We start from the raw sequence: 23927 nt of genomic DNA, 5'->3' as shown, positions 1-23927 counted from the left end.
CCGCCATGTACCAATGTGTTTTTCGATTTACATATATACATTTATCCGACATTCTTACGGTGAATGAAACCATAGTGATGCTGCCTGTACATATCTGAGAAAAAATTCAATGATATGTGTGAAGTCAACCCGCGCTGTGCCTGTGTGGTTGACTATGGCCTAGTCACCCCTAATTTGGGGTAGGCTCCGAGCCCCTTAGTGGGGATGTATAGTGAGCTGATGATAATAATGATGGTAATATATTACATGGTTATCACTTATTCAAAAGTACATTTAATAACTCGTTAGTATGAAATAGTCACATTTTGCCAGTTGTCAAATTTTATATGGACAACAACTAGACAGTTAACTCCAGCAAGAGAAACTGATTGTTTCAAACAGCAGCAGAAAATATTACGCGCTTAAATTCACGAAAAAGTACGTAAACAAACAAATGCGACAAGTGCCGAAAGGACACACAAGGACTGCGCGTCTCGCGCCGCGCATTGGGATCTCTCAGCCGTCGTAAAGTTCCGTTTTATCTCCGTTATAAAAGTTGCGGAAACAGAAGCAGAAACGGATGTTGAAAAGCATGCGGAACTTCCGCACTTGCGGAAACGGAAACAGACATCCGTTGCATCACTAGTGGTAACCTACTGTTTCCACAACAGTACATGGTGCAAACCTTTCATTCTTGCGTCTGCATACACGCTGGCGAACGTCAGGACCGTGCAAGCATATTCTTGTCTCGTCAGTAAACATAACATTCTTCCATTGTTGCATATTCCATTCGGCGTGCTCTCGGGAAAAACGAAGTCTTTCTCTCCGGTGGCCTACGAGCAATTGTGGCACTCGAGATGGTCGAAAAGCTCCAAGGGCATTCTCTCCTAGTCTTCTTCTCACTGTTCTTTCACTCACTTGAACATTGCAAACCTCACGAAGTTGGTTTCGTGCCTCAACAGCTGTAGTGAACCGATTTCTTAGAACATTGGTCACAAGAAATCGGTCGTCACGAAGGAGGTGCAACTTTTTCGGCCCTGTCCTGGTCTTCGCTCATAAGAGCCAGTTTCCCGAAACCGTTTCACTGCATCCCTTAAGGTGGTACGTGCGACACCAAGCTTCCGCACCACTTAACGCTGACTAAACCCTTCGTCGATAAGAGCGACGGCTCTCGCCACTGAATTCGCATCAAATGGCATGTTTGTGATATCCAAACACTAGCTTTAAGTTACGAAACCAAAACAAACTCAAATTTGTTACTTTTAATGCCACTGAAGCAATGTAAGCAGTATGGCAACGATAACGATAATGAGACGAAGTTCGATATTTATCCTTTCACACAACTTATGCGTAAAAAAACAAAGGTAAGTGGGTAGTTTGTAATTTTTTCGTCACTACATTTCTTTCACACTTGACTTATTTATTCCCAATAACTTACAACTGCGATAACATCAAAATTTGCCACTTTAAAAGGGTGGGCGGTTAATTGTGCCGCTAAGTGTATATAAACTTATATTTATGTCCCTACTTAGGCCGACACCGACTGCGAAATAACAATAATTATACAATATAGACTTGTTACAAGAAAGAAGAGAACTTTCTTTAGAGTTTAGAGGGTTTTTGAAAGAGAGAAGAAAGAAAGAAAGAAGTTTTCATGTCATTATTTTGTTTCTTTTTAGTGCATTTTGTTTGACATTGTTTTTTAATTGACATTGATAAGAGGCACGATATGTTTCAACAAGCCACGAGCGCATAATTACGCCGGCTGACTCACGGCTCGTCGGCTTTCTTAGTTATTGTAAGTTCATTGCACTGAGTCGTAAGCTGCCAATGTTTTTGTTGAGCTGTAGCTCAACGTAATGTGAGGTGAACTTTTGAACCGGTTCAGAGCTGATTTACGCATCTAGTTTGTTTACTAGTGTATATATTTACTATACTCTGGATTGCAGTCGTTGCACGCTCTCGGCGACGAGATGACGCGTGTTTTGTGTCTCTTAGCTCTGGCGACATTGTGTCGTGCGTCAGACCGGCCCCATATCATACTCATTATTGCTGACGATTTGGTACGTTTTTATATTCATTTTATCACAAGAATACCTCATTTAGTAAGTAATTTAGTAGTAGAAAATAAGTTATCTATCATTCCTTTTCCATATTAAAATAAAAAATAAATTGAGACTATCTGGAACTATAAAGCTCACAATAGTTAATTCTATTATTTATAATCATCTAGCTGTCGCCTGCGACTCCGTCCGTGCGTAATTAATAAAAAAAACAAGTCTTCCAGACTATGTTCAACATCTGTGCCAAAGTTCCGGAGATACCTTCTAACAAATATCCATCCATCCATCCATCTAAACTTTCGCATTCATAATATTAGTAAGATGTAGGCATGCTTTACCAAGGCAAAGCAAAATATATAAAAAGTATAATATGCTATTTTGGAAGTAAAAAATTCGTCAAATCGAATTAAAGTTTTCATTTTATGTTTTTCTAAAAAAAGTCCTATATTTCATCAAAATCTAAACATTGTTTTAGGTACGCATAGAAAACATAGACATTGATTTTATTGGTAGATCAACTCGATCGACTTCCAATTTCTTTAAAACACAGTAATTTGGACGTATTTATTAGAAAAAAAAAAACAACAGCACTGTATGCACGGTGAATATAAAGATGTGTTGAAAACATTATGAACCAAAATACTAGTATTGCAACGGTGTTGTCTAACTTGCAATTCAAATGACGTAACGGTTTACAAGGCAAGACTTTGTTTTGTGGAGGCCAGTCTTCACTTTGGAGGCAATCCGTGGATTTTTGATATATAAAAACTAGTTTAACTTGTCAACTACACCTATTTTTTACTTAAACAAATAACAGTTGAGCTCACTTTAAAAATATGACTCCCGCCTTTTTCCAAAAAATTGTTATGATATTGCCGTAATTAAATTCAGAAGAGTACCCTTAATAATCCTGGGTCTGCGATTAACCCAACTGTCAAAATAGCAAAGTGGAGAAATCCATTTTTGTTTATAAAGTTTAATGATTTTTTATACTAAAATTAATTTATTGATTTAAAAATTATTTGTTCACATTACTTCTTTAGCTACTTGCTGTATTATTTAAGATGTCAGGGCCGTCTTAACCGTGTTAGGCGCCCGGTTCTAAAGTCAGCCTAGCACCCCTATAAGTGATACGTTCATTAGTTGGCGCCTTCCAAGGCTATGTGCCCGGGCGCCACTAAGTCCTGGCGTCCAGGCTTCCAGCGCCCCTTGCACCCTTGCTTTAAAATACATCTGAAAGATGTAAGTGACGTCACTTGGCATTTATCCAATACTTTGAACAATCGATAGAGAAACTAAGACGCGTAATAATTTGGAACATTTCACCATAGCTTTTAAATTCTTGCAAATGAGTTGATATAAAATGTATAGGTAGGCTTTCCCGAGCATCATAAAACCAAAAATTATGGTTTATTTTCCCATAAAAACCTAATTATAACAACTGTGTCAACTGTTAACTCTGCTATGAAACAAAAAAAATGTTTTGTTACTAATTTAAGGCTGCAATTAAGACGCAAATAAACTAGCTGTCGCCCGCGATTCTGTCCGCGCGGAATTTAAATAAATAAATTAGTAGCCTATGTGTTCTTCCTGACCAAGTTCTCTATTTATGCCTAATTTCAGTGAGATCCGTTAAGCAATTCTGAAGATATACGTAATAACAAACACCCATCCATACATTTAAAATGTAGCATTTATAATTCTAGTAAGATTTCGTACCCTTGAAACCTTTTATTATAAACCTTTAAACATTTTTAAAATTGTTTGTGGTGTTCCAGGGTTGGAACGATGTATCTTTCCATGGCTCTAACCAAATCCCGACGCCGAACATCGACGCGCTGGCATGGTCGGGTCTCGTGCTCAACAACTACTACGTCACGCCCATCTGCACGCCTTCACGCGCCGCCCTCATGACCGGCAAGTACCCCATACACACTGGTAAGTGCATATAACTATTTTAACATCCTTTTTCCCAAGCCATTGGCTGCAAGCAAAATTTATAGTCTCGCGAGTCGAAATATACAAGACAAGCTGTAGAAAAGGCGGTTCTGCGTGACTAGGTCTTTCACAATTTTACTTTTTGCTGTATAAACTAATGTAGGAAATATAAATCGATGGTTTTCTAACCAGTGCGAGGGTGTGCCAATAAATACGTATTCAGGAGATAATTATGGTTGTATGCTTAAATATATTTATGCGATATTAATAATGTAAACGAGTATATCTGAATGTAGAGGAGTTGTTCCACGTCAAATGGATATCTTATCCCGCGAAACTCTTCGCTGATATAATTCCTTACTATTTATTTAGCTTTTGGATCATTCGAGTCGATGCTCAACAAAAAAAACTTTTGTTTTTACTAATCAGTATACGCTCAATAAAAAAACAATTGATCCTATTAAAATCCGAAAAATTAATTGTTTCAATATTGTACATGACTGTACTTATATCATAAATACAATCACCCGTTAAAAAAAAGTAACAACACAATTATAGGCCGTAACCCTTTTGTACGTTACTGTACTAAAACAATGCTTCATTACCTTTACGTGTATAATACACAATACTGCATGGTTACAAATCGTAAAGGTATTTATAAAAAAGACCTTAAGTTGTTAATGTTTTTCTATGAGTAACTTTTGAGGATAAACAAAAACGTTATTGTTCTTTCTATAATATTATCATGAGATCGTCGCAAAAATATTTATGAATGTTAAAGAAAGTTATAAGGTCAACGGTCTAAATAAAACGATGCTAACGGAAAAAAGATGGTAATATAAATATATATAATATATTAAATGTAAATATATATAATATACTAGCTGTCGCCCGCGACTCCGTCTGCGCGCAGTTAATAAGCTTATATGACACGTTCGTAGATTTACCATAGCAGCGCCATCTATTGATTACTTACTCAACCCAGTCGAAAGGTATCGACATCTGTTAGAATCATTTGGAGTTAACAGATAATTGTGACTGTCAAATAATAACAGACAAATAATTAGCAATAAATTAAAATTGCGACTATAATTTGAGATTTAAACTATCCTATCTCTCAAGTTGGATCGAACTGCACATGGTGTGCGAATTTTATTATAATCGGTTAAGTGGTTTAGGAGTCCATTGAGGACAAACATTGTGACACGAGATTTATATATATTAAGATTTATATTACCATATATAAATTAAATATATATAATATATATTTATATTACCATCTTTTTTGTCTCTATGTTTGTACTCGATACGCTGCCAAACCGTTGGATATTAAAAAAACATCAAGGTATTCTAAGAACGTTAAAATAATCTACCTTAAAAAATCTGCTAAGTCAAATATATTCTTTTTGTTTGCTGTATAATTTAATATAATTTTTATTATTTAAACTTCTGATATTATATTTACTGTTTACTTTAGCATTAAATGTCGGACATTGTCTACTCAATATGACGCTATCAATTATTCTGATACATTTATCAACTAATTAATGTGACAGATAGGTCACACAATGTTGTTATCTATACTTATAAAGAGGAAAGATTTGTAATTTTGTATGTAACAAATAAACTCAAAAACTACTGGACCCATTATAAAAAATATTTTACCATTAGAAGAAAGCTACATTAGAATTTAGTAACGTAGTTTTTTTTTATTAGATTGTGAAAGATATAATCTCATTGCCAAGAAATTAATGATACATTACTATTAGTGGTTAAATACGACACAAGTTTTACTATACTTAGTAGAAGCTAAAGTTAACGGTACTAAGGTATTCTAAGTTGAAAAACTTTCGCTATGAACGAAGATAGTTCATTAATTATGCGTAAAGCTGGTTGAAATAACTTGTTTTTATGTGTTTTGTACCAAGGACGCTAATAGGTAAACTTATAAACGTAAAGCGGCTTTTGTTAGCGACTGTATTTAAGTGACAAATATTTATCATAACATAATATTCTCTGCGCCTTCTCAATCGGATATTATTAGAAGAGGTTGGAAAAGTAGAGAAAAAAAAAATAATCCTTTGGCACCTCAGTTATCACAGAGTGTATGCAAAATATAGAACTATGGGCCTAGCACGAATATTTGTGACCATCGTCATCGTATCAACAAAATTTATATTTAAATAAGTGAAGCGCCCTTTGAGCGTCTATCGGGAATTTAGTACACCATAAACATACTAATTTTGACATAATTGACGATGACGTCACAAACGCAATTGTTATAAATATTTGTGCTAGGCCCATCATACAGATTAACTGACCATTAAAATGTTGCCTACAAACGTAAGTTTTAACTTTACAGTTCGACTGTTACAAGTAAAGGTGTGTAACGGGCTTTAGATGAATGACCTCATCATATATGATAAAAATAACAAACAGCTTGAAGTTTCTTACTCGAAAAAACTTGAATTATTACATTTTGTTCCTCGATTATGTTAACTAAGCATAAATCACGTAAGCTATTGGGTAACAGAGTAAATAACAAGCTAACACGTATATGAACGACAATGAATATGGAAATGAACTTTTTACGCAGTAGTTTATTCATTCTAAACTTGAGTTCCAGCTTACACATTCTATTTACGGTCAATACAACAGGTTCTCGTCTTCCAAATAAACGTAATATATGTGATATATTTGGAAGACGAAATTCGTCAGTTATTTTTTTTCCGGCTGACTCAGGAGGGTAATGTTTCTCGCGCGTAAATATCTTGTAATGTTGGTTTGCGTACATCAATTGTGACCGCCTGTAGCCAAAAGAATTGAATCATTTAGGCGAGTGATGTTGTCGTTTGATTCGTATATGGGAAATTCCATCCGGCTTATTGATACCGCAGGCATGCAGCATGGCGTAATCTACGGTACGGAGCCGCGCGGACTGCCGCTGTCGGAGAAGCTGCTGCCGGAGTACCTGCGCGAGCTTGGCTATCGCACACACCTCGTCGGCAAATGGCACCTTGGCAGCTACAAGCGCGACTACCTACCGCTCAACAGAGGGTAATACCCACTCACCCTTTTCCCCTTCTACACAAAGTAATATACGACTACAGATTAGTTACCCAAAAAAGAATAGAACAGTCACTAACATTCGATATGCCGTGTGCAACGACATTTTGACGACTGTACTAGCGTCATCCTTAATCTAAAGTTAAAGGTCTACGAGCTCTTTTACAATTGATTATTATTTCTATAAACAGTCGTGGGCAAGCTAGGGTAAATGATATAAATATTGCTCATAGCGCCGCGAACACGCCACTAACTTCTGCAGACAGACTCATTATGACTAACCGTTTGTAATCTGGAGAAAACTGCGTTCCGTTTTAGCTTCTTTTTCGTAACTAGATGTGTTGCAAGTTTCACTTCGCTACTGTTTCGGTTCACTTTACAGTATGAACACACAATATATTTAAGCTTTTTAATTAAATAATAAGATGGTTACCAGCAACCATTTGAGTGAATGAATTAAAATTCAAATAATATTGTTGTCAGGTTCGATACTCACCTCGGGTTTTGGACGGGCAGGATAGACATGTACGATCACACGTCTTTTGAATTCGGCTCCTGGGGATTCGATTTCAGACGTGGTGAGTGATAACATAAATTATTTTATGAATTCGAATTAATCCCCCTCCAATTCATAAATTTATCTTTTAATTTGTTACTTGGTTTAAATCATTTATTTATTGTTACTAATGAGACGCATATTTTTATCAATAAAATACAATTTCATACAAAACCTAGTATAATGTCAAATTAGGGTATTTACTTTCCCAAAATTTTACACCTGAAGCAATAATAAATTTTCAGCGACATGTCCTCAGGGTTTGAAGTGGCTCACGACTTGTTCGGGCAGTACGCGACAGACGTCTACACCAACGAAGCAGTGAGGGTAAATAGCTTGAGATAGTTTACTATTGATTCATTCATTCATTCGGTTACAAAATATTATTTCTATTAACATTGTTAAGAGTCATTCAGTTAAAGAATTAAATTGGCTTCCCATTTAGGATCAAATATTGTAGAGGATACTGCCACCAAGAGATAATTCAGCACATATTTTATGACATGTATTCGCCTTAATTGCATTGTGAGCGTCGAGTGACGTTTCACCGTATTGGGCAGGAAATAAATGTGTTGTACTGTAAAGCGTGTAAAGCGTGTAAAGAGTGTAAAGCGTGTAAAGCGTGTAAAGAGTGTAAAGCGTGTAAAGCGTGTGTAAAGCAAAGTGCCGGTGTCAGGTGATAATGTCGCACAACGCGAGCGCGCCGCTGTTCCTGACGGTGGCGCACTCGGCGGTGCACAGCGGCAACCCCGCAGAGTTCCTGCGCGCGCCAGACTCCGCCATTGACAAATTCGGGCACATCCGCCCCTTCCAACGTCAGAAGTTCGCCGGTACGACACTTCGTTTCGATCTTATTTTCAAAAAATTCTAGTGTAGACTTCAGACTTCAGAATGCTACGGAATTCTTCAACGTTATTTTTAAAACTTGTAGAAGTGTCGATTCCTTCCACTTCCGATTGAATTGAAATTTACATTACTTGTAACTTGTTACTACAAAAGCTCATTTATCCATGCTATCGTCTATCCTTCTTTCTATTCTTTCGTTGGAACTGATATATGGGTACCGTTAAGAAGGGAACTGACTTATGTTAATTCTCACTGCAGCCATGGTGTCGAAGCTGGACGAGTCAGTGGGCAAGGTGGTGCAAGCGCTGCAGCAGCGGAACATGCTGGAGCACTCCATCATCCTGTTCACTACGGACAACGGGGGCGCCGCCGCGGGCTTCAACGACAACGCCGCTTCCAACTACCCATTGAGGGGCGTAAGTACCAACAAGTTTATAACCTCATAATTCATACAAGAAAACGTTACTGTAGTTTACGAACGAAAACTATTTTTTTTTCATTCTAAAAATTATGACATAGTATTTAAGATGTTGTGTTTATATTTAAATATGTGTGCTTGTATGTAATTTCTGTAGTCACACCTATAATTGCCATATGATGTTGAGGTGACCCTGTGTGCCAGGTGAAGAACACTCTGTGGGAGGGAGGTGTGCGCGGCGCGGGCGTGTTGTGGAGCTCTGGACTACGCGTGTCCCCGCGCGTTGTTCGCCAGCGCCTGCACCTCGTGGACTGGCTGCCCACACTGCTGGCGGCTGCGGGCGCCAACTATAGGTGCACTTAACACCACTCACCTACATATACAACTGAACAGGCAATAACTGCATAGTCGCGGTATTTTTGACATAATATGTCTTTGTATATTGAGTCAAAATAAGCTGACAATAACATTAACTCGCGCTTTTAGCAGCAGTAGCTATAGAGGTCAGTGACACACACACTGCATTTTTGACAACCATATCGAGGGGTGAAAGGCTATTTGTTTTAAGCGACATTTATATATATATAATATATATATAAAATGTCGCTTAAAACAAATAGCCTTATATAATATATATATAAAATGTCGCTTAAAACAAATAGCCTTATATAATATATATATAAAATGTCGCTTAAAACAAATAGCCTTTCACCCCTCGATATAGTTTTTGACACAGTTATAATAGTTCAATCCTACATAAATTTAAATGATTTTTGTTATATTATGTACGTACAGCTGCGACTCTATCGACGGTATGAACCAGTGGGAGGCGCTGTCGGGAGACCTGCCCTCCCCGCGCACCTCTGTGCTGCACAACATTGACGATATCTATGGCAGCGCCGCCATCACGGTGGACCAGTGGAAACTGCACAAAGGTATTTTATTCAATGTGCCAATACCAGTGTCGCAGCAGTGAAAACCCACGGTTAGTATTGTTATTGTTTTAAGGTACGAATTACAACGGTGCGTGGGACGACTGGTACGGACCGAGCGGGGAGGGGGAGGGGGGCGAGTACGCACCGGGGCAAGTGCGCGACAGCGACGCGGGCCGCGCGCTGCAACACCTCGGTCTGCTGCCCGCTGATAACATTATTTTAGCTCTCAGGTACCACGTACTGTAATTTTTAATTTCTAATTCAAAAATTTATACTTTAATTTCAAAAGACTATTTATAATTTTCATGTTAAAAATTATTACAGTTGTCTTACAATCGTTGATTAAAACGCGCCTTCTTACTTTTACTCGCTTTTAAAGTATTTTTCGTAGTAAATAAGTTTTTTTCCCGGCTGCGGATAGCTCGTGGTTACTCGTATTAATATATGTCATGTAATTAATACAGAAAAGAAGCGACATTGCGTTGCAACGCGAGTGTAACTCCAATCCCTTGCCGGCCGCTCGCCGCGCCCTGCCTCTTCAACATCGAGGAGGACCCCTGCGAGAGGAGGAACCTGGCGGATCTGTAAATATCTTCTCACAAATCTAACATCATCTATATATAAAAAAAAAGTCGTGTTAGTTACAGTATTTATAACTCAAGATCGGTCGAACTGATTTAGCTGAAAATTGATGGGAAGGTAGCTTAGAACTAGGAGACTGACATAGGAACTTTTTTTATCTTGTGTGCATTTTTTTTATTCCGCGCGGACGGAGTCGCTGGTAAAAGTTAGTTTAATTTAAATGACACTCGCCCTGAAGAATAGAAAGCTACTCGCTAGTTACTTGTTGGGTAAGAAATGTAATATTTCAGTGAGCCGGTGATACTGCGCCGTATGTTGGTGGAGCTGGAGCTGATGAACCGCACGTCGGTGCCGGCGCTGGTGCGCGCGCGCGAGCCCCGCGCTGACCCCCGCCTGTGGGGACATCTCTACACCAACTTCGGGGACTACCTGCCCCTCTCCTGCGACCTCGACCCCACGCAGCGCCATTGCCACACCAAGCCCTTCAATTTCATTTAATTCACTCACCTCTTTATACGTGGACTGGCTATGAGTGGTGCTAATTTGTGCCTAGTTCATTTTAGCCAATTTATCGCTCACTATAAATACTGTGATAGCATATAGTAGTGTAAGCGTATAGTTTTGATTTTGAAAAAAAAAATAGTCACATTTTTCGGGATTACATCAGACCTTTATAGAACAACGTAACAAAGTTACAATTTGATCAATGGTTTAATAAGCATACTTCGTTTAAGCACGTTATTGCTGTACTAAGAAACGTTTAATGGTAGCTTTAATGTTCCCTTAATTACAAATCTGAGTATGGTAGATGGACAAACTTAAAAACATTGATTTCCTTTACTAATAAGAGAAAATAAGACAATAATGTAGTAGTAATTGTTGTATGAATTTGTAATTTAATCTAAGTTGTAAGAAATTAAAATAATATTGAGGCTTCGGCTTTTATTGTATGATTTTCAATAAATGCATTTAGATTGTTAATTTAAGAATAACTATAAAAAATAACAAATCTGTTTGTCCATAAGATCTCGTATCTTGTTTATAGTTTTTTATAATGTTGAAGGACAAAAAAATAATTACGTAGATATATTTTAAACTGTTATATTAAATGTTAATTTAAAAAGGATCGTTTTAATTTTATTTCCCTTTGAAGAAACAGAACGATGTCTTTATCAGTCGTTCGGTTTAAACCCGTCGTAAATTTCGACAGCTAGTAGTTAAATAAAAAAAAAACAAAAATTTATAAATATCTTTAATCAAGTCTTTTGCAGCATTAAAACAAAACCAACTAAAAAAATGCATTCCAGAAATGAGATTACTCAAACGTCCTCCGAGATCTTTTAGATTTGACCATGGACCGGAGAGTGGTGGTGTCTGGTTCCAGTTTCCGCTTGTTGCTGCCGAGGCCCATGTCGGCCAGCGTGTCTGCGAGGGGATCATCCCCCAGGGTGGGGGTCAAAGCCTCCCGGTATTGCTGCAGCAGCTCGCTGGCGGCGGTCGACGGCTGCGACTTGACCACGCGACTGACGCCTGTAGCCTCGCGAAGACTCGCCTGATATAACAGGCAATAACTCTTAACAAAGCTAATAAATCAGTAGAACAAACGATACTCTTAATATCCGACCAACACCACTTCAATCTTCTAAATCGGTCAAACTGTTTAAGTTGCAGACGGTTACAATGTGAGGTTAAAAATACGCAAAAATAAACTTAATAACGCGATGTGAGGGAACTAGAGCCGCCAAGATGATTGACACGAGCTGTACCATCTGTGAAGGGCTGAGTACGTCCGGCGCGGAGTCCGGGCGGCTCTCCTGAGATGCGAACGTCTCCTCCAGCAGCCGCTCCACGACGTCCGACTTCAGGTCGGAGAAGAACGACGCCATCAACTCCCGCAGCCGCGGCTCGTTCACTTTTTGCGGTACGTTCCAGCTGAACGTTCGAGAATGTTTTATTTGTTAGTATGTTCATAGTCACGAAAGTATCGAGTGCTTGTGGAAGCAGAAATAGCTGACAGCACATTTCTGTGTGACTTCTCCTCTGTCGATTAAAAGTAGACAACGCAACTACAATTGCGGATGTCTTTGGGCAGCGGTTACTTCGCTGATTTAGCGAACTTAAGTGACCGCTTGTTCGTTTGCCACCTAATACTATAAAAACGGTACCATGTTCGCTAGTGTGACAACGTCTACTATCAAAACGGGGATTTTGGAAAATACTAGACAAAAAAAAGGTTTGTGGCGTTAACGAAAAATTAGTATAAATAGAAGATTTGTATTTTCTTTCCAATAATGGATGGATACAAGAAAGGGAAGACAATCTATCGATCTTGTACGTATGTACGTATGTATGTATGTGAAGACATACTCGTCGTGTGCGAGCACATGCTTGGTGCGCAGATAGTGCAGCATACGGAGCACATGGCGCTGCGCCAGGCCCAGAGCACACAGCGGCGCCAGGCTCACAGCGCCGCGCGCACTGCACCACGCCAGCACCAGGCGCATTCTGCACTTCTGGATAAGCTAAGATTTTAATCTATTTTTAAATAACGCCTAATATTTGTGACCTGTAGTATACCATTCAAACATTACAAAGGATCGGAATAGTATAAAACGATGGTCAGTACACAATTACATATTGTCAGGGCGTAAAATAATGTGGAGGCGGCGTTTATACCGCACCCGCTTTGCAGTTAACCTCGAGCCACCACAAACTTTGAATCTTTTAATACATTTTAATAGAATGGACCAAAAGGAAGAATAGGTATAGGAAGACCTATTTACACGATGGGAGGATGAAATAAAGAAAACAGCCGGCACTTCCTGGGCACAGGTGGCGCAGGATAGAGAGAAATGGGCGTCTTTGGAGGAGGTCTTAACCCGAAGAGGGGTTCCTAAAGATTAGTTTATTAAAAGAAAAAAAAATCTTTTTTAAATTAAGGAATTGTAAAAAATTGCAAATAGAAGTAAGTTACTTTGTACATTTTATTTCATTTTTTAATTTTGTGTTTATCTGTATGGAAATAAATGGCTTTATTATTATTATTAATACATTTTAATAGAGTACCAATCAGTGACCACAATTACTTAATTCATATGTAATTGTAGTCAATGTGTATAAGATAATGTAAGTTGTAAGTGGTGGTACCTCTCTCTTGTCGTGCAGTGTGGCCAGACGGGGGCAGGTGGGACGACGAGATGGGTCTGCGTCTGCGCATGTCGCACAGCAGTGCCCGCCCCCGCTCCCACCCCTCAATAGACCAAAGCATACCGCGTGCTGCTGCGTCTTGCAGTAACTAAGTTACACCAAGAAAGATAGATGATGATGATATGATGTCCTATGGCGAACCTTGCTATCACCCAGACTCAGTGAGCTTTAGTAATGGTCATCAAGATTACTATGATTAAACTACACTAAGGATCTCCCATAGTGATCAATCGACGCTAAGTGCAGTATTAAATGTGATTAATCTATTAAATTGTAGTACAATGTTAATACTGAAACGTTTGATAATAATTAGAAACTGAGAGTTTTTCCGGTAATTAGCGGGCCGGGATATGACCGAACCATTAATGAAACTTAGTTTGGTGTGAAGCAAACTGCATTCCTTGATCACTTTACTACAGCCACATGTGACACTGCGGCATGTTACACATTTACATAATACTAATATTATAAATGCGAATGTTTAGATCAGGGATCCCCAAACTATTTTGGACAAGTGACCCCTTTTCCAAAATGAACCGTTACCACAGACCCCCCATGGCCAAATTATCCACTTAAGGTCAATTATTATTCATTCTAATTTAGGTCGATAAAAGAAGACAGAGTGAAAATAAGCAATGCTTTAAGGACCCCTTAGCGTATCCCTGGTGTAGGTGGATGGATGTTTGTTTGAAGGTATCTATAGAATAGCTCAATGGATCTCGATGAATTTGGCATAGTAGAGCATAGTCTGGAAAACACATAGGCTACAAATTATTTTTTTTTATTCCGCGCAGACGGAGTCGCGTGCGAAACCTAGTATAGCTACATCAGACATTCATATATAGTTCTATAACTAACTCGCAAGTGATGAGGGAGGTGACGTCACGCGTCAGATCGTCACTGTCGAGGCCGCAGGGGCAGACCAGCACACCCTTCAACCCTGCACAACCCACTGGAGACGAAGACGCTGCACCGCAGTGATCATCATTAATTACAAAAATTAAAATTATATTTACCAACTAATGAAGTAGTGATATCATTATAATGAGTGTATGAATAACTTACCGGAAATATCTTGAGTTTGTGTCATCAATGGGGGATTTTGCGAGGCCTGAGAATTAAATTTACGTTATCAACTGAATAAAGTGTCGATTTCAGAACGCAAAAGGCCAAAAGTGCGCTCGGAATTAAAAAAAAACACCATAATAAAGCCATATTACTTATTAACCAATGTAGCTAATGTTAGCTTATTCTAACGTTGGACTGATTATTATTCTTACGATAGCCTCGTTACTGGATCCCAGGTCCTCCTTGAAGAAAGAGGTGACGCGTAAGCCATGGTAAGGCGTGTCGACCTGCCCTAACAAGTAAGTCGACATGTCCAGTTGCGACAAATGATCCTCGAACTCGTTACCGCAATGGAAACCTGGCGCTTGGTAGTCTTCCGGTGCCGCTATAAATATATTTTTATAGGATAAAAGAACTAACAAGCACTTTCAGAATCGGCTTACATGTACAGCTTCAAGCGATAAACTACAGCCTTTTAGCGACGACAGTTACCGACAATTTAAACTAACACCGACATCGATGAACTTCAACAAAAACGTCCATAATGTTTCAATTATACTTCGATATCAAACACAAGCTAAAAGTTAAGAGAAATCTCGTAAAAAGTATCACTCGAACAATGTTTTTATGCCAATATATAATAACCTGGTGTACGTCATTTACCTTCGTTGTAATAAAGTCTCAAGCTTATATCGAAAGATGTTGGCAACTTTTTCTGGTAGCCATTGTTGTAGACGATGCAGCTCTGCAGCATGGCGTAAGTGCAGTCGTCGAGGCCGCGCTTGCTACCGCGCCCCGACTGCACGCGCAAGCTCGCACCCGCCTCGTGGTACGTGTACTCAAATATGTGATAGTCCACCAAATTCTCCGGCCTACATTCGTCATCGTAGAAACACAACGCTAGGCGTTGTAGCTAAAATATACAGATGATTTCTAGTCTACGTAGTATTAGCCATAATGTCATAAAATCCCTTTATGAAAACTCCCAATAGCGTTCTCGCCGTAAGTGTATCGAACGAGGTTCGGTTTTGTAGTTTCAATATTTAATTTTCAAACAGAATTACTTACATATTTCTTATCAAATGCGTCGAAAGCATTTATTAACGCTGTGCTCAGGAATTGAGCAGATTCATCTCGACATTTCATCTTCAATATTCGTAATTTAAGTTCTCTAAACTTTTCTATATTATAGCTGTCCTCCGGAAAAGCATCCTTATAATATACAACTGTACTTACAACAGCAACCGTCAATTGTTTTAATAGAGTGACCGAGCCAAGATAATTTTCGTTGGCTTCATTTGTCAACACTTTAATCAGATCCTGTAAAAGCAATTAAACACAATTACAAATAATCATATAGTTAATTTTCTAATAAAATCAGTTAAATACCTGTGGAGCAGACACAGCCAAAGCCTGCATAGTTAATTTTAATTGTTTTTTATCTTATTGCATTTAAAGAAATATTACTAACTAATTGTAAAGTTCATAAAAAATTGATTCAATTTCCCGCTCTTTCTTTGTACATAAAAAGGCAAAAGTATGATATCTGTAAAGCCTGTAAAAACAAACTTATCTATAAAGGTGAATGGGGTTGCCACCGTCAACAATTTTTTTTGAATTTCCAGGAGCACAAAGTTTTTAACGTAAAATAGAAAAATAACTCGAAAGTCTATTTAACCTATTCATAACAATTTGTAATATTAAAACGCTTATCTTCCATTTTTGATTTTGACATTTCTAACTCAAACAAATGCCCTTAATATTATGACACTTGCAAATATTTTTAAACGTTTTTAAACATACTTACCATATAAACAAAATAATAAAAAGCACTAATATTAGTAAAAAAATGTTGTGCCCTGAGGGTACACAGTATCAAAAGGATTCGGTAAAAAAGGAAGAAGAAACGTATAACAAAAATAAAGTGCCGGCAGATGGGCCCGGTACCTTAGATTTGAATTCTTTTAAACATCATAAAAATTGGAAGAAATCTATATCGAGTTTTTTTCGTGGTCAGCTTCGCTCTACCAAATCAAACGATGTAAGTATGAATACAATGAATTATCTCTCACAATAACCGCTTTAGTATAATTTTGTTATGTCCCAAGTGTTAAAAGATTTATTGTTACCAGGACTTAAACAAACGTTCAAGATTTCACATTAAATAAGTTGTAGATATAGAGATAACTGCTATGAACTGAATCTGCTTCTATGAACAATAATATCAATCTACAATTTCCTCTTTTTCTCTTATGTGAAATTTTGATCAGTTCGGTTATTTATCATGTATGAAAAAACTACGAGTAAATAGCCTACATTTACTTATCCAAAGATCTAAGTTATTCAAGTAACAGATTTATAATATTGTCGACTTGTGCTTGCAATCTTTTTACATTAAAATATTTTTTTAATAGGGCGAACGGCCATCTGGAAGCAAGGAAACATTCGATGAGAAACAAATTAGTCCTGAACAAAAATGGCAATCTTTAGGAAAAGTGTTTAGGCGACAAAGTTTTGCGGAGCATTGGAATAAAACTGCGCATAATGAAGGCGAGAACTCTTCTCAAAACAGACGTCTTGCTGTTAGGAAAGTTATATCTAGTTATTTTGGTAGAACCCAAAAGAACCAGTCGGTGGCAAATGAAAAATAGTGTTTTGATTTGTAATTAAAAGTAATTGTTTTACTTGTAATTTTATTCTATCGCATTATATATTAATTTATTTGTAACCAGTCTTTTAAACATATTGCCTAGTTTACATACCAAGCTTGATACAAGACCTATAAGAAGAGGTGTTTTACATTCTTTAGAAAATATGTAATTACTCGTCGCAATAGAAATACATTAAAATTGTATTTCTGTAAATGTTTTTCGCGTAGAATTTTAAGATTTATTAGCCTGGCCAGAAAAATGGATTACTATTCTTGTATTGGCAACAGCAATTACAATTTCTCATATATACATACTCTTTGATATATGTCTTCTGCCGAAATGTCAACGTCTGACGTCTGTCATTTTAGACATAGTGAAGTTGGAGATTGGGGAAAAAAAAAACGGAAAAAGTTGTGTCATTTCTTTAGGCAACCGAGGGAACGAAATATTTTTTTGGCATTTATTCATAAGTTTTTTTATCATTTTAGTTACCCCCAGTAACATGCCTATAGATATCTATTGATATTGCTGCAAATTAATTGAAGTAATTGTGCATCGCTAAACTAGTGTATACGCCCTTGAATACAACAGTATAACAAAAAAGTCTAAAGTCAGCTTAGCAACAACAGTACGATCGCTATAATTCGTATTTTAAGGAATTTAGCGATTTGCACGCTGCTCCAGTGCCTTTAGGAGGTAAGAGAATATTAATAAAATTAAAATTTGGAACTTTGTAATTGTTAAATACTGAATTTAAAGTTATACCTTTGTGTAGTAACTTATGCATAAGTATGTCTGTAGTAGATGACCGTGTGTACATTTGTCATAATACTATTATTACGCGCCATGGCGATATATACGATCATTTTCAACCACATATATTTTAATATTAGGTAAATGCAGAGTTTAGGCATAATTTTAAATTCTTTTGCACTAATTTTTGACATATTTCCGTAATATAAAATTGTTTATCTTAGACAATTCAAACAGTAAACATATAAAAATGAATTATCGATTTTAAATCAAACAATAAAATTAAAACATATTCCGAAGATCATTAAAATTTAACCGATCATAAATAAAAATTACAAAATTGACTAATGATAAAGTGATGAATTAAATCATTATTGCATATGGAATGAAATACAGAAATAAACACTTTAGTATATTAAGATAAATATAGAGTAAAGGAAAAGTGTGGCAAATGTTGGTAAGTTGAGGCAGTATGATAGAGTGAATAAAACAATATATTATTAATAACAAGTGGTGTAAATATTGAGTCAAGTCCAATTTCCCTCAACTAGACGAACAGAATACTAATAATATATTAGAAAGATGATGTTAAAAATCTTGTATGACAAGCATGTTCGAGTGACTCGTAAGGAAATTATACTCCGGGAAAGATAAATGGAATGATTCTAAAAACATTCAAACTGTTAAAGCCACAGAAGGCTACAATGTAAGAACTTACAAAAAATAATAAAATAAACTGTGGTCTGTCCGGCAAACATAAACAATGGTTATGTTTAGTATTTTTTTCTTTACAGTGTGAAATTATCATTTCTAATTGATAAACTAAAAATAGAACAGTTTAGGCAAGTCTTTATCACGGGGGAAAAATGGCTTGATTGTGTAAGAACATTTTCCTAGGGTTTTAGAGTTTGTTGAGCATAGTTCTGCACTGTAGACATTTGTGGTTTTTGATTGACTGAATCTAAGAAAGGTAAAGGGTATATAAAAATATATATATATAAAGTGGTACTGGTCAACTGTCCATGAGTGGCTCGCATTTGATGGCTTATAGAATATAGTCCTTTGACTCCTCACCTACCTGGCATTGTCTCGCTATGTTGTATTGCTTATTTTCAATCATTGTTAAGAACATCAACCTTTTTAAATGTTTAATTAGCTAAACTAATTGAATTTGAAACATATACAGCATTTCAGATCTTTAGCCTTTTTTATTTTCCTAATTTGCTAGATATTTCTTTCTTAAAAAAAAGACCAGTTTTCTCTTCATGTATTACATAACTAGCTGTCGCCCGCGACTCCGACAGCGCGGAATTAAAAACAAACGTTAAAAGTAGCCTATGTGTTCTTCCAGACTATGTTCGACATATTTGCCAAATTAAATCAAGATCCGTTGACCCGTTTCGTAGATACCATCAAACAAACATCCATCCATCTAAACATTCGAATTTTACCGCCCAATGTTACTAATATTTATCAAAATAATTTTTTTTCTGTTCTAACTCATAAGCTGAAAGTTAAGACAAGTTTTTGTGTGATAAATTTTCACTCTGTGAATTTTACTATTCGTTGCATTTTTTAGTTGCATGTTATTTACATGCATATTTTTCATCATATACTATTTATAATATGATTCTCCTTTCCAGATGATAGGAGAAAATGCATTGAAGAAAAAAGGAACAAAGTTATTAATGTTGAATTAGTAGTTTATGTAAGTGTACATTTGGTGCTTTTTATAAATATAAGATGATAACAAGACGATGGTTCCACCCGTCCCTGAACGGAGTAGATGCAGAGAAACTGCTAATGGACGTCGGGCAGGACGGCTTCTTCCTTGCGAGACCTAGCATGAGCAACAAGGGAGACTTTACACTCTCTGTGCGAAGGGGTAACGAGGTAACGCACATAAAAATACAGAATAATGGTGAGTTTCTAGATCTTTACGGTGGAGAAAAATTCGCTACTTTATCGGAACTTGTCCAGCACTACATGGACAATCAAGGACAGTTGCGTGAAAAAAACGGTAACATTATCAGGTTAAAAATCCCTCTGAACTGTGCAGATCCAACCACCGAGCGTTGGTACCATGGCCAATTGACGGCAAAAGAAGCAGAGAGAATGATGTTAGAGAACGGCAAAAATGGATCCTTCCTTGTCAGAGAGTCTCAGAGACAGCCCGGAGACTTCGTGTTGTCTGTGCGAACGCGAGATCGCGTCACGCACGTTATTATAAGGAGAAAGAACAATAAATATGACGTCGGCGGAGGTGAACAGTTCGATGATCTCGTAAGTTTAATAGAGCACTACCGCAATTATCCAATGGTCGAAACCACAGGCGAAGTATTACGACTCATTCAACCTTTTAATGCTACTCGAATACAAGCTAGACACCTTCAAACTCGTGTCAAACAACTACAAAAAGAAAATGAGGGTCCTATCGAGAGCATGGCGTACAAACAGGGTTTCTGGGAAGAATTTGAAACATTACAGATGATGGAAAACTTGCAATTGTTCGATAGAATGGAAGGTTCAAAACCAGAAAACATTAGAAAGAACAGATACAAAAACATTATACCGTTCGATCACACGCGCGTCATTTTACGCGATATACCACCCGACGCCCCGCCTGGTGCGGATTACATCAACGCCAACTACATCCGATGCGAGAGCACCGACTCCGACTCCAACGGAAGCTTCGAGACTCACTTTTCGCGCGAAGCCTATTCCAAACATAAGGACAAGACATCGCCACATCATACCAGTGTCATCATCACAGAAGAAAAGCCGAAAGAAACGATAAAAAGTCAAGAGAACGGTATCCGCAAAATAATTCCATCGTTCGTTCTTCGACCGAATCCTAATTATGTTAACACGACCATTCCAAAAAGTGGACTCGCGACGGAAAATGGAGCCGTCGAGCACGTTTACAACAAACTTTACATCGCTACACAAGGCTGCCTGTCAACCACAATCTACCAATTCTGGTCTATGATTTGGCAGGAGGACGTCCGCATCATAATAATGACGACAAAGGAAATCGAACGCGGCAAAGTTAAATGTGAACGGTACTGGCCGGATCTAAATAAGACAGAAGTCTTTAAGAAATATACTATTTTTAATGAATCAGAATCTTCGACTCCAGACTACACTTTGAGACGTTTCATCGTGACGAAAAAAGACGAAAGCGATAAAAAACGAACGATCTACCATTTCCATTTCACGGCTTGGCCGGACCATGGCGTCCCCTCGGAGCCCGGGCGGGTGCTGAATATCCTTTTAGACGTGAACCACCGTCTGCAGCAGATAATGACAGGGCCGGACGCGCCACTTCAGGCCGTGGTGTGCGTGCATTGCTCCGCAGGCATCGGCCGCACCGGCACCTTCATCGTCATCGATATGATCCTGGACCAGGTTAGGAAAGAGGGGTACGACTGTGAAATAGACATACACCGCACCGTACAGATGGTGAGGGACCAGCGCTCCGGTATGGTGCAAAACGAGGCCCAATACAAATTCATATATATGGCGGTCCTGGAGTTCATAGAGACGGAAAGGCAACGGTTCTTTACCTGTCCCGAAACCAAAAAGGACTCTCCTAGGCTGCGATCACAGCCCGTACCTTTTTTATGAATCGTGTCAGAAAGGCGAAATCATTCTTATCGAAAGCTTTATCTGTCGGGAATGTAGGGATTCCTAGATTTTAAAATTATAGTCCGTTCACGTATACATTCACAACTAATTTCTAATACATATTCCTTAAGCGATCAATTTCCGTCTTTGCATAAAAGTACTTCTTAGCTATAGCACTTTCAATATCGTTTCAAGGATTCAATGTTAGATATTAAATTCAAGTTAGAACGCAACTTCCCCGCTATTTACACGTCCTAGAACTGATTTATATAGGAGATATAATGCGAAAAAGTTTTCAGTTTAATTTTTTAAAAACACAATTATCGGATGACTTTTTTATTGTTACTTGAAATAAACTAACCCTTATTGTGGCTTTCGATTGCGAAAACACTACAAAATATCTTTATTTGAAACAGAATGATGAACAGATTTTTTTAAGGAATTCCGACTGGAAATTCACAGTTAAAATTTGTTATGTACATATTTATCATAAACAGAACATGTTTCTGATTTTTTTTATTTATTTATAGATAACTTTGGACATATCCTTATTAAGTAACTTTAAATAACAGAAAGAGATGTAAAATTTCATACTTACTGCTGCTTACTTACATTAGTCGCTTTTAACTTCAGAAAATCAATTTAAAAGATCTTAATACACATCACTAGTAGGTTTAACTATGTTTAAAAAGATACTATATCAAAAAATTGTTTAACTGTTATATTAAAATGATTACAAAACTGAGACCTGATAATGTTTCAAAATGTTTGCTTTAATGTGTACTATAAGAAGCCAGGAGATTGGCTTCAATGTGATCTCGAATTCGATTTTGAATTAGAAAGAGTATATTTTTTATTTTACAAATTTATTGACTAGTAATTGAGATAATAAAACGTTAAAGAGAGAATATAATTAAATTCTATTCCGATTGTTTACTACTTAGTGATCTTGATTTTTAATTGCATTCATATTAATAACAAACACATCACATATTTTACGTAAGCTATTTTTCTTATTTTTTTTTTATGTATTGACTTTGCTATTGATGCAACAATTTTCAGTTTTTGAATTATTTTTTTTGTATATTTTAAACAATGAAATGTAATGAGGTGCTTTTTTGTATATAAATTGGCCCATGGCCCGCCAGATGTTGGTGCGATATTTTTATGAAGTATATTTTCAGTTCAGAGTGCAGAGCACTGATCTCTATAAATGGATAGGTCTTTGCTTGGAATGATAGCTTTTGCATCGTTCCAACATAAATGTGCCTGTTGATATTCCTGATAGTAAATTCATTGTCTATTATTAGTTCGATTGCTAACCACCGCTGCGAACAGCAACCATCAACGGTAAAATGGCGAAAATCGAATAGGCACAAAATATTATGGTTTATAGCCTGTCCATATATAGAGGTCAGTCGTGTAGAGATAAGATAAATGCGCCGGGAGAAGGGATTGGCATCAAGTAGTGGAATTATTATAGTGGGTTTTGACGTTGACATTTGTATGAACACATATTGTTGTCTCTGTTGGAACGAAGTTCCTTATCGCGCGTTGTGAAAGGGGGCTAGACGGAAAAAATTCTTACGAAAAGTTGTCACGACACTTTTTGCTATATCACCATGGCAACGACGTGACAATATATAACGAAAATTCATAGAAATAAAATTTACTTCTTGTGAAGACTTAAGTTTTTTATGCATAGAATAAACATTGGTTCCTTCACTAATTAATTGAAAGGAACTTCGTTCCATCTGGGTGTCCCTTGACACCTCTCAAGTTTTTTTTTTCAACGAGTATGTGAGGGATGACAATATTTATAAATACAAAGGAGAACCCACAGTTAAAGAAATCTCTAAACGCTCCTTTTATACATGAATATTTTGTATGCTGTTCAAAATATTTCAAGTGCAATTTTTTATTAGTTTTATTAATTTTAAATGTACAACATAAGGTATGTGCAAATATTAACATTTAGTTTTATCTGACAGACAATAATTATATATTTATTCATCTGCGTACATTTTAAATGAACCCTTACAAAATAATGTAATATGTAATGTAACATGATGTGCAGGTTCTTTTAGAAATATTGTAAAATTACAGTATCACTTTATCATGGTGCTAAATTTTGAACAAATAATATATTGTTGAATATTCAAAATTCCACTACTCGATCCGTCCTATACTATTTTGTGTTGGCATTTTATTTATATTTATCTTTAAATTTGTAAATCA

General features: G+C 37.0%; 3 protein-coding genes across 3 annotated transcripts; 2 read left to right on the top strand and 1 right to left on the bottom strand.

Annotated features, from left to right (window-relative positions):
* Window positions 1-1927: 1927 nt before the first annotated feature.
* Window positions 1928-10952, top strand: LOC106709565 (arylsulfatase I). Its single transcript, XM_045678167.1, has 12 exons — window positions 1928-2042; window positions 3821-3980; window positions 6878-7037; window positions 7530-7624; window positions 7862-7929; window positions 8279-8432; window positions 8707-8864; window positions 9071-9219; window positions 9662-9801; window positions 9875-10031; window positions 10266-10385; window positions 10674-10952. The coding sequence occupies exons 1-12, from the start codon at window positions 1953-1955 to the stop codon at window positions 10879-10881; spliced, it is 1659 nt and encodes a 552-aa protein (XP_045534123.1). The 5' UTR covers window positions 1928-1952; the 3' UTR covers window positions 10882-10952.
* A 746-nt stretch (window positions 10953-11698) lies between these two features.
* On the bottom strand, window positions 11699-16077 carry LOC106709551. Its single transcript, XM_045678059.1, has 11 exons — window positions 16048-16077; window positions 15727-15978; window positions 15322-15571; window positions 14871-15043; window positions 14656-14701; window positions 14449-14557; window positions 13461-13678; window positions 13203-13276; window positions 12751-12905; window positions 12150-12315; window positions 11699-11935 (listed from the first exon to the last, which is right to left on the bottom strand). The coding sequence occupies exons 1-11, from the start codon at window positions 16075-16077 to the stop codon at window positions 11699-11701; spliced, it is 1710 nt and encodes a 569-aa protein (XP_045534015.1).
* Window positions 16078-17669: 1592 nt separating this feature from the next.
* LOC106709617 (tyrosine-protein phosphatase non-receptor type 11) lies at window positions 17670-22103 on the top strand. The gene is made up of 2 exons (XM_014501467.2): window positions 17670-18005; window positions 19706-22103. Exon 2 carries the CDS (start codon window positions 19806-19808, stop codon window positions 21687-21689), a length of 1884 nt encoding a protein of 627 aa, XP_014356953.2. The 5' UTR covers window positions 17670-18005; window positions 19706-19805; the 3' UTR covers window positions 21690-22103.
* The last annotated feature ends 1824 nt before the right edge of the window (window positions 22104-23927 follow it).

Source organism: Papilio machaon, chromosome 5 (assembly GCF_912999745.1).
Source record: "Papilio machaon chromosome 5, ilPapMach1.1, whole genome shotgun sequence".
Taxonomy (NCBI): domain Eukaryota; kingdom Metazoa; phylum Arthropoda; class Insecta; order Lepidoptera; family Papilionidae; genus Papilio; species Papilio machaon.
The sequence above is the reverse complement of the archived record's forward strand: the minus strand, read 5'-3'. Positions and strand labels throughout refer to the sequence as shown.

Bases quoted from the DNA above. Each gene is read 5' to 3' on its own strand.
- LOC106709565 (XM_045678167.1), top strand. From the start codon at position 1,953: ATGACGCGTGTTTTGTGTCTCTTAGCTCTGGCGACATTGTGTCGTGCG. The intron at 7,038-7,529 runs GTAATACCCACT...TATTGTTGTCAG, and splicing joins TACCTACCGCTCAACAGAGG to GTTCGATACTCACCTCGGGT. The intron at 9,220-9,661 runs GTGCACTTAACA...ATGTACGTACAG, and splicing joins GCTGCGGGCGCCAACTATAG to CTGCGACTCTATCGACGGTA.
- LOC106709617 (XM_014501467.2), top strand. From the start codon at position 19,806: ATGATAACAAGACGATGGTTCCACCCGTCCCTGAACGGAGTAGATGCA.
- LOC106709551 (XM_045678059.1), bottom strand. From the start codon at position 16,077: ATGCAGGCTTTGGCTGTGTCTGCTCCACAG. The intron at 15,979-16,047 runs GTATTTAACTGA...TTGCTTTTACAG, and splicing joins TGGCTGTGTCTGCTCCACAG to GATCTGATTAAAGTGTTGAC. The intron at 13,679-14,448 runs GTTAGTTATAGA...GGTGTAACTTAG, and splicing joins ACCTCCCTCATCACTTGCGA to TTACTGCAAGACGCAGCAGC.